We start from the raw sequence: 12,334 nt of genomic DNA on the forward strand, positions 1-12,334 counted from the left end.
ATTTTCCTTCCACTTCCTTCCTTTAATGAAACTCGGGAGCACCATTCTCTCTTGCTTTTCTCTCATTTCCTCCCATTTCCTTTCTTTTCTCTCTTTAAGTTGAACTCGGGAGCGGGGTGTTAGGAAGAGTTAGTAAGGCAAAAGACACTCATCCAAATTCTTCATGGATCTCCAATCAATAGTTAGATGTTACTAAAGTTTACTTTCGGATGTTATGGAGATGTCAGAACAACCTTAAATTTGAGACTAAATATGAGACCAAATAACAACATACGAAAAATTCATTGTTAAACAATAACATAAACCCTTATGTAAATCCAACTTAATTTCATATATTTCAGTAGTTAAGTCTTTCGAAATGTCAACTTTCTAATAATAATTAGCTTAATAAAGTTCACCAACCGAAAATTATTAGATACATTTTGTGAAATATGTGTCTCCCACACGTCCCCCAGCCATTGCTGTCCTGACATTTGATTTGAACACTTTCGGGTTGTCCCTTAAAACACCCGCAGCCTCATGATTTAAAGGATCTTCATGGTTTGGCTCCTGCATACGCTTAATTTAATCAATTATAACATATCTATTTATAACAATATAGATAAAATATTTTTAAGGTTTTCATTTGCAGATACTGGCAGTACTATACCAGTGTCCTGGTATAGTACTGCCAATATTATATGCAAGTACTACCAGTACTGTAAAGCAGTACTGTCAGTACTGCATGCTAGTATTTTATGTGAATCATACCGTGAAGAGATGATACAATCCGTAAACAATTGTGTTTATGTTGAGGACAGGTTTCCAATCTTCTCGTAAGATGTTGAGGCATACATTTCCTTCCAAGTCAATATTAGGATGATACACCTGATATTTTATATATATTTCTCAATGCTTAACTTTAACAAAAAATATATATATTCAAATGATAAATAAGAAGAATACATTTTTTTACCTTGTTTTTACACTTGACTTTTGGCGCCTCGTGTGGATAAGTAGCACCAACATTGAAAGTGAACAAAAATTTCCCACCCCTATAACATAAACAAACACATATAAGTAATAAAGCAAGATTATATGTAAATGGAAAGTTTATAAAAGAAAAGGATTTAATGGAAAACGTACATGTAATACCCTTCATCGGGTTTAATGGTGATCTCAAAAGTCATTAAGTCATCCTTGCCATTTGGAAATGAAATGGTGCATGATTTCGGTAGGTTTAGTTCACTTATGTCTAGAAAATGTAGCATGTTAAATGTAAGCATATATATTAGTATTTATAGAATTACAAGATATAAAGTCTTTATGTTGCTTGAAATTATATTAGATAAAAGGTTTTACCCTTATGAACACGCAATTCCCCTGCACTTTGCTTCTTAAAGGATCCATTTCCGTTTGCATTTTTAGCCTCTTCTTTTTGCTTTTCCTTGACTTTAAACAACCTAATCATTGTTCCTGTAGAAAGCATAAGAACCATAGTTAAATTTGTAGAAAAATCTACTTATTTTAACATAGTAAGAAACCAAGTCAAGACTGAACAGGATCATGTATTTGCATGATGTTAAACTTAACCACATGAACTTTATTTACAGTAGGTTCTTTGATGTCAATGAGAGATTCCACCATAGATTAGGGCAATTCTTATAAGTGGAATTAGATATGAAATTCAACATAATTACTTAGCAGCTTAAACAAAACTCACTGGAAAAAGAATGGTGAATCATGAATACAGCAAACAAATTGATTCCACAAAGAGATGTAATTCTTTTTCATTCATTCAGATAGCTGTCTTTGTGAAGTTGACATTGCAAATAAAGAAGGAAGTTGAAAAGAAGTATAACTAAAACAAATCCCTATGTACACTAATGGAAGTATAAGATAGGTAATTGTCGAGGGATCATATTGATGCCTAACATCCAATTGAACCTATAAAGCCTGAAAACTTTTAGCGTGTTACCAAATTTTGGCCTGTTTCAACATGCAATCATATGATATCGGCTTAATCCATTGTTGATGCTACAGAAAATAGTGAAGCAAAACAATAACTTCAATCTGATTACACCCTTTCTCTACATCGATAGCTTGCTGCGATAGGAAGATGATCATCATCAATCCTTCACAAGCCTAATATTAGGCCAACCGCAGTTACCGATCGGAATGCCCTAACTTACTCTCGAATGCAAGGACCACAACCACTTGATGATTTTTAATCACGTAGTTTACCATAAAACAATGTACACTACAAAATCGATTTATAATCATGAAAGATGAACGATCATAGAAACAATAAACGCGATGTTCTGTTTCAATCGAAACCCTAGCGGACAATAAAAAGGAATAGAAAGAGAAGATACTTATGATCGTAAGGAACTTCTGCGTGAGGTATGGATGGATGAACGAGATTCAGCCGTCGCCGGACGTTTAATCGACGGAGCAAGGAACCGGTGGGTGACCCTCGAAGGTGGCTGCCCGTTACACGAACGATAGAAAATTAGAAATCGCACACAAAATAGATGGGAATAGGAGTAAATTTTTATAAGGTTTATTTTACAGGAAAGGAAAGTTGCTTATTTTATTCAAAACCAGATGAATTCTCGCGCCTTGCACAACGAAGATTAAAAATATATTTTTAAAATATTGAAAAATATATGTTTAAAATGTTTATGTTATTGACATTAACTTTGAAATAATATTTTTATACTAATTTATATATACATATATATATATATATATATATATATATATAATTTCTATTATTTTGAACAATAATATTCATTGAGATTAACCCACATTCCTCATTAATATAATTAAATATAGTTATCTATTTAGTATTATTTTTAACAATTATTATTAGTGATTAAATATATTTTTATTTATACGATCATTTTCTAATTTCAATAATGATGTTTATTTAAAGTACAATTTATTTATAGCTAAATGTAATTTATAATTTGATGTTATTATCATTTAAAATTGTTATTCATTAATTTTAAATCACTTATTATTAATAATAAGTTAAAGAAGACTTTTAAGAAACACTTAATATTATTATTAAAATGTGAGACATACACTAAATAATAAAGTGATAAGATAGACAATTTGCATTTCGAAAGAGACTTGCGTGGATAATACGACATATCTATGTAATTTGATTTTATGATTTATTATTATTGCTTATTACTTTTAAAACCACTTGTTATTATTAATAAGTGAAAGAAACTTTAAAAAAAAAACATATTATTATAATTAAAATGTTAAACATATACTAAAATATAAAGTGATAAGATAGACAATTTACATTTTAAAAAATGCTTACATGGATAATATGGATAATATGACATATCCATGATTTTAAATCAATTGTTGTTTTGAAGCAACATGAACATAAAAACATGTATACAATAGTTAATTAAATATTATATATATCACCTTCCATAACATATGATCGATAACATTAATCTTATCTAATTTACATTAAAATTTCAACCACAACATACAATGATAATCTTAAAATAATACGCAAATCAAGAAAATACAAAAAAGAATTAGTATATAACAAACTTACAAATTAAAAACTTCAACATAATAACATGACTCGAAAATTGTTCAAATCCCTCAAACCAACACAAAAAAAAAACTTTAAACTTGTTTTCTTTGTGAATTTTGTATGTGATTTGTATTTGTGTGTCTACTAAAAAAGATTGACTTTTTTATAGTAGAATATCCACTAATTGTTTATTAAATATATTATATAACTTACAAAACCTTTGAATTGTTAATCATTATTAAGAAACTTTTGAGTGTATTCATTAAAATAAGAGGTTTCAAATGCATGAGGTGTTTGCAAATTTTTATGGGGGTTTCAAATGCATGAGGTTCAAGGAAAAATGCTAGCTTTATAAGTATGTATGATTTACAGACACTTATATATATATATATATATATATATATATATATATATATATATATATATATATATATATATAATAATTGTTTGAAATTCAAAGCTTATCTCAATATATGGTAAAGATGATAATATCAATTCATTCAATATTCTATTAAGTAGTAATTTTAAATAGAGATTTTGCCATTAAGAGACATGTTTTGGAGAGAATTTTAAATTTTAGTCACAAAAAATCAAATTTCCAGTTATAGACACGCATTTTGTAGAGGGGACCTTCACGGGCTCTACGAAATACTGGTGTCCTTCGAGGAATGACATTTTTGTAAATAATATAGGGGTATTTTTGTAAAATTAACAAGTCCGCGAGAACTTAACGATGTTTGCAGAACACCTCTGTAGAATCCTTGTAAGTTAGTCAATTCTGAATCCAATTTTGGCAAATTCTATTGCTTCCTCGTGGACCTGCGCTACTTCCTTCACTAACCTTCGTTGCTTCCTTCGATTACCTCCGCTACTTCCTTCCCTGACCTTCGTTGCTTCCTCCCTCTCTGGTGGATTTGTGTTTGTGAATCGTCGAGACCTATGGACAAAGGTAAATGGATTCGGTGAACAAAGGAAACGTGTATGCCGATGGATAAGATGATCGGGTATGGATTTTCGACATTTTGTATTATGTTTTTGCAATTTATTAGTTTTAAGCTAAATTTTTTAATAAGATGCGATATTTCATCGATTAGTAGAGATATTTGTTAAAGGTATCGAATATTAAAAAAAAAAAAAACCTTGATTTTTGTTTCTGGGGAAGAACAATTTCACGGAGCATATAGGGCAATCTGTAGAGGTGCTTCGTGGAATGACTTATTCCTCTGCGCAATTCCAATTTTTTTTGTTCTTTTTGTTGTCTGCTCCATTGTAGCAATGTAGTTTCAGTTTACTACCTTTTATACATAAATCGTTGAAAGTACGTTGTTATTTTTTTTTCCCTTTTTCAAAAAAAATTTCTCACTAAGATATAAAAAATCATTGGAAGTATGTTGCTATTTGTTTTATCTCTACCCTATTATAGCAGTGTAGTTTCGTTTTATTGCCTTTTATACACAAATCATTGAAAGTACTTTGTTATTTTTTTTTTTCCTTTTTTGATTTTTTTGTAACGTCCCAAAAACATGTAAAAATTTTCATTTTTAATTTAGTCGAAAACCAGCAAGTATTTATAACAAACCCAAACAAAATATGTCAAAAGAGAGTAATCATCAAAATACAAATCCAAATCATAAAGAAAATACGGAACATGGGTGGATGTGTTGCGATCATGCTAAACCCTTCCCTTTTGTACCAAAAGTATCTAAAACCAAAAACATAATTGTAAGCACAAAACTTAGTAAGTTTCCCCAAAATCACAAAAAGGCTTCCAAAACACATAATTATTGGCTAGGGTTTCAAAGGAACGATATGAGGTGATTAATGCTAGTTATGGGAAGGATTCCAAGAAGTTAGAGCCCTTAAATAGGGATCAAAACCTTGGGGTTAGGATTTTGGTCAGCAGCAGCTATGCCTTGCGTAGGATACCCTACACCATGCGTATGTTATTAACCTCGCGGTCTGATTTCAACATCTACGCCATGCGTAACTCTCCTACGCCCCGTGTAGGCCAAAATCCCCAACTCTCAATTCAACTTCAAACAATCATAACTTATTTGTTTCAATTATGTTTTCGACGTTCTTTATATGTGCGAAAAGGTATTAAAGAGACTCACAATTCTATTGACTTAATTTTGGCTTAACACACGTCAAACTAAAACCATAATCCATGCAAAAAGGCCAAAATATAACTTTCCCGTTTTACCCTTTGGTTCCAACACACAAAACAAGGGCCTAGATCTCATAACCAATATTATCAACCTTCAATAAGGTCTAAACTTTACTTCCTCAAATCCCAAAGTCTTCACTTGATCGAATTACGACCCACAACCCTTAATTAAGAAGCGTCCCAGAACACGGTGTTACACCAAACGTCTCCATATAGTACCTACTACAATAGGTTGAATTCCATTGTCGGGCTTTAAGATCGGTATAAGAGGATTAAATGCAAAAAATTATGCCAGACTCGAAAGGCATCTTCCCCTAGCCGTAGATTAACCATATGTGTAATAGCACGCATGTCTTTACCTATAGCTAAACATTCTCCACAAAGAGCATCCAAAATGTGTTGAGCTCTCAACCCGTCTTTCCCATACGGGGTTCCTTTAAGGAATGATTTAATGTCTCTAAGGACATTGTCAATATCAACTACAAGGGGAGGTGTTATATTAACTATATCACAAGCTATTTGTTAATTATATCAAAATAAAGTCCATTTACTTATCAAGCCAAACGGTTAAAAAAAGCTTTAGACAATCAAATCTCTCGTGAAGCTGCCCACTCAACATCACACCTACTCGCTCCTGGGGCGGTGTTCACTAACGGACATGTCCATCACATCGACATTTCACGTGTGGGAATCCTCCCATACCCCAAAGCCTAAAAAAAATTGTTATCAGTATCGTACAAAGTATACTTGATATCAATATATTTGCTTACCAACATGTTTGGTTGGTACAAATCAATAATGATATATGTCAACTTCTTTTAATTTTTTATTGTAAGATTTAAAAATAAGCAAAGACAATGATTAATTTTGACGTAGTAAGGAAATTAATTACATAGTTATTTTAATTTACAATAGAATTTTATTGAAGTAACGTTAATTTATATGAAAAAAAATTATTTTATTGTGAATATAGGTTAAACTTTTTAGGTTGATGATACAACACGATCTAACACAAAAAATTTATGTAAAAAAGTTCCCATGATGTAAATGTTATGTTGTTGTCTACGTAGGTAGAAAAATGATATTTTTGGTAAAGCTAAATAGAAGTTGGTAGTTGATAGCTCTAAGTTGAAAGATTTAGTTTTTATTTGTATAGAGTTATTTAGAAGAAAAATAAATAATTGTTAGATTTTAAATACTAAGTATGAAACCCATGTAATATATGAGTTAATTTTAAAAGAAAATTTGAATATAAAGGTTAAAATGTTTGAGAACTTTGAATTTACAAGAAAACAAGAAAAATAATGAATCATTATAATTGAAATGTTTTTTATCTTTTAAATTTTATCAAATAATTTAAATAAATAAACAAAAAAACTAATGAACATTAATTAAAGAACTTTGAAATTAAAACGTAAGTTTATTAATGAAATTGATATCCATTTATTACTATATTTATTGTAATTATTATATTAAAGTATTATACTGAATTTATAAAATAGAAAAACCTATAAAATAACATGTGGAAAAGAAGTTAATTCAAAATAACCATAAAATGACATCCGGCAAATTGAATGAGAGTGTGACATGTGACAAAAAAAATTTCATTTATTAGAATAGAGTAGGTGTGAGACCCATGTATTACATGAGTTTATTTACAAAAATTAAATATGAAATTTTAATAATTTGAGGAGTTTGAATTTATAAGAAAAATGAAAAAAATATTAAAATTAATAAAACTTTAATATATTGAATACATTACATATATAAATCATTTATAATAAGTAGCTTACATATATATTACCTTATATATTAAATATGAAATTTTAATTTAATAAAATGACAAGTGGAAAATAGAAAATTTAAAAATTTTAGAAAATATCATATGTCCAAACGAAGGAGAAAATAACATGTTGCAAAAAGATTTTGATTTATTAGGGAGAATATGAAATTAAATAAAAACCAAAAACTAAAATTTCATAAAAACCACTTAAAATGGTTTTTGTATTATTAACTTTTTTGAGTTTCTTTTAGAATCTAAAAACTATTTTTTTTTAACACGTAGCTAAATACCACTTTAAAATGGTTTTTGTATTATTAACTTTTTTGAGTTTCTTTTAGATTCTAAAAACTATTTTTTTTAACACGTAGCTAAATACCACTTTAAAATGGTTTTTGTATTATTAACTTTTTTGAGTTTCTTTTAGAATCTAAAAACTACTTTTCTTAACACGTAGCTAAATACCACTTTTACTATTTATTTCATGTCGCTATTAAACTCGTTGAGTTGAGTCAACAAAACACGACTCATAATTATTATTATTTTCAAGGATTGAAATTAAAATTTAAGATATGTTCACAAGCATCAATAATCAATAACCTTGATTTTTTTTTATCTGGCTATAAACAGATAACACCGTATCCACAACACAACACGTCGTCGTCTTAAGATAATACCGGGTGCGGGAGTCAAAATCAGACAGTGGGTGTCCAACTCCAGCCCTACAAGAATCAAAACTAATGGCAGAGATTGAACGAAAAGGTTACGTGGTAGCAGCTCAATGGATCAACAAGCGATAAGGTTCCATCCTATCTTACTGTTCCTATTCGATTTATGTACCCGTCATTAACGTTTAAATTCTTGTAATCGCAACGACAACTCCATTAATGGAAGCTCACTCGCAAGTCGTAACTCCCTGTCTTTATCACTAGATTCAAAAAGCTCCATTCTTCCTTGTCAACCGGGTATGCAGCAGCTCTACTCATATACGAAATACATTTACATTATATCAATCTTGTGTCAGATATATTGGTTGTTTATTTGGTGCCCACAAAGTGTTTGTAAATATGCGTGAATAAGCTTCTTTCTTTTTATCTCCAATTTTACAAATACGTTAATTACCGCAAGTTTCTTAATTTAGATATAGATGAAATCAGTATCTGTAAATAACTAAATATCAATAATTGTTTCATCTACTTTTTTTTTTTTTCAGAACCACATGGCGATGGCTCCAATATGCTTCAAAATGTGTTACAAACACCGAACTGTAAACAATGATCAAGAGTTTATCGGAGGAATCTCTTCAGTTTCAAACCACAAACTCAAGAACACGAATCTTTGCTATAATTCTGTTGCCACTTTCATGAAAACAAACAAAACCATGCTCAAATGTTCAAACTTTTCAAGATATATCTCCCCGAATGCATCAGAAAGGGAGAAACCTTTAGTGTCTAGTTCTAGAGAGAAGCAATTAAGATCACTGGATTCTTACTTTAAGAAATTCAAGAATGATATGAATCACAAAGATTCACACAATATAAGTGGTCAATCCAGTAAAGAAACATACCCTGTCAAGAACATGCAAGAAACCCAAACAAAAACTGATTCTGATGAAACTTCGGGTCTCTACATAATGTAAAGCATGAACTTTATTCCCAATTACTATTACTTTTCAGTTTCATTTCTCTGATAATTCTTGTTTTTCGCGTTGCAGATGCACGATGGTGTCTATAAACATTGCAGTTTATCTGTTTGAAATTGCGAGTCCAATAAAGAACTCGGATCTTGAACTCTTTTCACTTCCAGCACTCTATGGAGCAAAAATCAATCATTTGATCTTATATGGAGAATGGTGGAGGCTGTTGACACCAATGTTTCTGGTACAAGATTGACTAATGGGTTCGTGCCATTTATTTATTTATTTATTTTTTTATATAAAAAAAAATCTCTAACGATTTATATAAGTGACATAAAAATTATGTAAATATAATCAAGAATAGTAACAAGAAGAACTAAAATGTATCTATCACAGCATACGGGGATTCTTCATATTGGGCTTGGTTGTTGGGCTTTGCTCACATTTGGGCCACGAGTTTGCAGGGCGTATGGCCCGTTTACCTTTTGCTTGATATACATACTTGGAGGGCTATCTGGTAATTTGACAAGCTTTCTTCATACCCCTGATCCAACTGTTGGTGGAACTGTAAGTAAAACAAGAAACATGTTTATGACTTATGAGATTTTGGTTGTATAAAATATAAATAAATTAATAAATTTGAATTTCTCAGGGACCAGTTTTTGCAATCATTGGAGCTTGGCTTATATATCAATATCAAAACAAAGATGCAATTGAGAAGAATGTTTTTGAAAGCATGTATCAGAAGGCAATCTTTGCTACTGCAATTGGCTTTGTTTTATCAGTTTATGGTCCAATTGATGATTGGTTAGTCAACTTTTTATAATTTATGTTTGTTAATTTAATTCGATCAAAACAGCAAAAAATGGTATTTTGTTTCTTTATTTCTAAATTGATTGGGTATGTTTTTTCAGGACACATTTTGGATCAGTGTTCACTGGCATAGCTTATGGTTTCATGACATGCCCCACCTTACTACAAATAGACAATTCATCATCATCATCATCATCATCATCAACATTGGATACTAGTAAAGAGAATGGAATGACACTCATTTCACGAAATGTGGATCCATGTAAATCACTTGTGATGTTTTCTATTTTTGTATTGGTTTTGAGTTGTTTGGTTTTCGTGTTTGAACCTCCATTGGGTTCACTAGATGTAGACACCCTTGTGTAGTCTCAAACACCCAAAGGGTAAAAGGGTATATGTGTATGATATATGTATTACAATAAAGATTACTAAAATTAGGTTTGTTACTTACATCAATTTCAAATAATCTATTTAATATCATTTGCATAAGTGTTAGATGAAATGCCATGATCAAATGGTTTCTTGAACAAATATGAATACGTTATAACCTTGTGATTATAAAGAATAGGTTGATTTCTTATAAATTAATTTGGTTTTTATATGCGTGTAGTAAGAGAAAAATATGGAGGTTAGTGTGTTAAACCGTGCTTCTGTAATTCTTCACCAAGTAGTTATACTTTTACATTTTTCAATCTCTTATGAGCAAAATATATTTCATTGTTATGCTTTGAATCATTTGTCATGTTGTGGTAAGACACGTTTGCGAAGGTGGATCAGGACTTGGGTTTAATTTGTTATGTTGTTTATGTGTTCATAGGATCTTCCTTTTAAATATATATCTTTGTAGGATCCAATGAAATGGGTGAATTTAAGTGCCGACTTTTTTTATTTTTTAAAGGACTAGAAGTCCTTTGACAAGTGCCGATTACAATAGAAAACATATAGTAAGTTACTATTAAAAACCAACGTTTGGTTGTAGGCTTGTTTGGTATGGTTTCTACCTCTTTAACTTTTTTTTTGACAAGTTTCTTTTTATATATATATATATATATATATATATATATATATATATATATATATACACACACACACTAGCAGTTGATCCGCGCAAAGCGGCGGTTACGATTATTGTTTTCTTCAAAAACATTTCTAAACAACACATAATGCATTGGTTAATTGAAGGTTAATTCTGGAAGAGTATTTTGTGTTTAATGGACTTTTTTTGTGTGTATTATGTATGTATTTTTTTCCGCTGAATTTATTTTTACCTAATTATATCATTTATAGCTACATTTTTGGTACCGATGGAAAATGACGACGGTAAATATTTTTTTAAAGTCATGTCATATTCCAAAAAAACACATGGCGATAAATTTTTATTGGTTGATTTTACGTTAGGCGGATATGTATTTTTAAGGATATCTATAGTAAAGTCCTAATATTTTTGGAAAAGTTTTTAGAAAGTCCTATTTTTTAAAAATAAAAAGCCCAGAAAACCGAGAAATTCATTCAGTTTAATCATCTTTTACATATTTAGCAGGTAACCATGCCATGTGGCAAGCCATCTGGACGCGTGAGATGATATGGGCGATGATGTAGGCATGCCACAGTAACTTCTTGCTTAGTAATGAAAAAGTTAAACCGAATGAATTTCCCAATTTTTTGGGTTTTTTTATTCAAAAAAAAAGTATGACTTTTTTAAAACTTTTCCCAAAATATTGGGATTTTACCGTAGATATCCCGTATTTTTAATATATTGTTAGAATGTGAAGAAACAAAAAAATGTTTGTTTTTAATATAAATATTAATTGTTTTTTCATTTGTTATATGCATTTGGTTTGCTTTTCTATTGATTTAGAAATGATTAAATATCATTTAATGAATGTTTGAATGACTTTTGAACGATTTTACCCATCTAATATGGAAAATAGTTTTTTTTGATAATTTTTTTTTCTACTGATGCTAATTGTTTTTTTTTTTTCGGAAATGGTTTGTGGTAGACGATTAGTTATTTAGTTACATATAGATGGATATGATTAAAATTAAAAGTTCATTTATATTATAGTTGAAAAATAAAATATAAATACATTGTTTTAGATTAATATTAAAAATTTAAAATTATGGCGGTATTTTGGTTCATGATAACTAGATCTATGTTTTCTATTATTAGTTATGAAACATTTTTTCATTATTTGCTTTTAATAAGATTGTATTGGTTTATGCAAAACTTTATCTTTTATCCTTTCTCCGTTTTTGTGTCAATTTTGAATATTAAAAAAAAAAAACTCACAGATCAATGATAATAAACCAAGTAAAATGAAAACAATGTACTATTCAAATTAAACTTTATCCCCTTGCAACTTGCAAGAAAAATGAGTATTCTTTTTTTAA

At 29.7% G+C, this 12,334-nt stretch overlaps 2 protein-coding genes across 3 annotated transcripts; one reads left to right on the forward strand and one right to left on the reverse strand.

Moving 5' to 3' along the window:
• Positions 1-307: 307 nt before the first annotated feature.
• LOC145087381 (NEDD8-conjugating enzyme Ubc12-like) lies at positions 308-2,504 on the reverse strand. Its single transcript, XM_079025330.1, has 6 exons — positions 2,355-2,504; positions 1,342-1,455; positions 1,126-1,234; positions 956-1,034; positions 751-867; positions 308-549 (listed from the first exon to the last, which is right to left on the reverse strand). Exons 2-6 carry the CDS (start codon positions 1,448-1,450, stop codon positions 412-414), a joined length of 552 nt encoding a protein of 183 aa, XP_078881456.1. The 5' UTR covers positions 1,451-1,455; positions 2,355-2,504; the 3' UTR covers positions 308-411.
• Positions 2,505-8,280: 5,776 nt separating this feature from the next.
• Positions 8,281-10,393, forward strand: LOC145087382 (Rhomboid-related intramembrane serine protease family protein). 2 transcript variants are annotated; one of them, XM_079025331.1, is made up of 6 exons: positions 8,281-8,459; positions 8,708-9,129; positions 9,209-9,374; positions 9,527-9,697; positions 9,783-9,937; positions 10,045-10,393. In XM_079025331.1, the coding sequence occupies exons 2-6, from the start codon at positions 8,714-8,716 to the stop codon at positions 10,307-10,309; spliced, it is 1,173 nt and encodes a 390-aa protein (XP_078881457.1). In that variant the 5' UTR covers positions 8,281-8,459; positions 8,708-8,713; the 3' UTR covers positions 10,310-10,393. The 2 variants fall into 2 exon arrangements, with proteins under 2 accessions (XP_078881457.1, XP_078881458.1); XM_079025332.1 differs by lacking the exon at positions 8,281-8,459 and adding an exon at positions 8,532-8,555.
• Positions 10,394-12,334: the final 1,941 nt, after the last annotated feature.

This window comes from Lactuca serriola, chromosome 2 (genome assembly GCF_051521515.1).
Source record: "Lactuca serriola cultivar US96UC23 chromosome 2, Lser_US96UC23_V15, whole genome shotgun sequence".
Taxonomy (NCBI): domain Eukaryota; kingdom Viridiplantae; phylum Streptophyta; class Magnoliopsida; order Asterales; family Asteraceae; genus Lactuca; species Lactuca serriola.

Excerpts from the sequence above, each read along its gene's own strand:
- LOC145087382 (XM_079025331.1), top strand. The coding sequence starts at position 8,714 with ATGGCGATGGCTCCAATATGCTTCAAAATGTGTTACAAACACCGAACT. Across the intron at positions 9,130-9,208 it reads ACTTCGGGTCTCTACATAAT|ATGCACGATGGTGTCTATAA; the intron begins GTAAAGCATGAA and ends TTCGCGTTGCAG. Across the intron at positions 9,375-9,526 it reads TGTTGACACCAATGTTTCTG|CATACGGGGATTCTTCATAT; the intron begins GTACAAGATTGA and ends TATCTATCACAG.
- LOC145087381 (XM_079025330.1), bottom strand. The coding sequence starts at position 1,450 with ATGATTAGGTTGTTTAAAGTCAAGGAAAAGCAAAAAGAAGAGGCTAAA. Across the intron at positions 1,035-1,125 it reads CCCGATGAAGGGTATTACAT|GGGTGGGAAATTTTTGTTCA; the intron begins GTACGTTTTCCA and ends TTTATGTTATAG. Across the intron at positions 550-750 it reads GATTGTATCATCTCTTCACG|GAGCCAAACCATGAAGATCC; the intron begins GTATGATTCACA and ends AAGCGTATGCAG.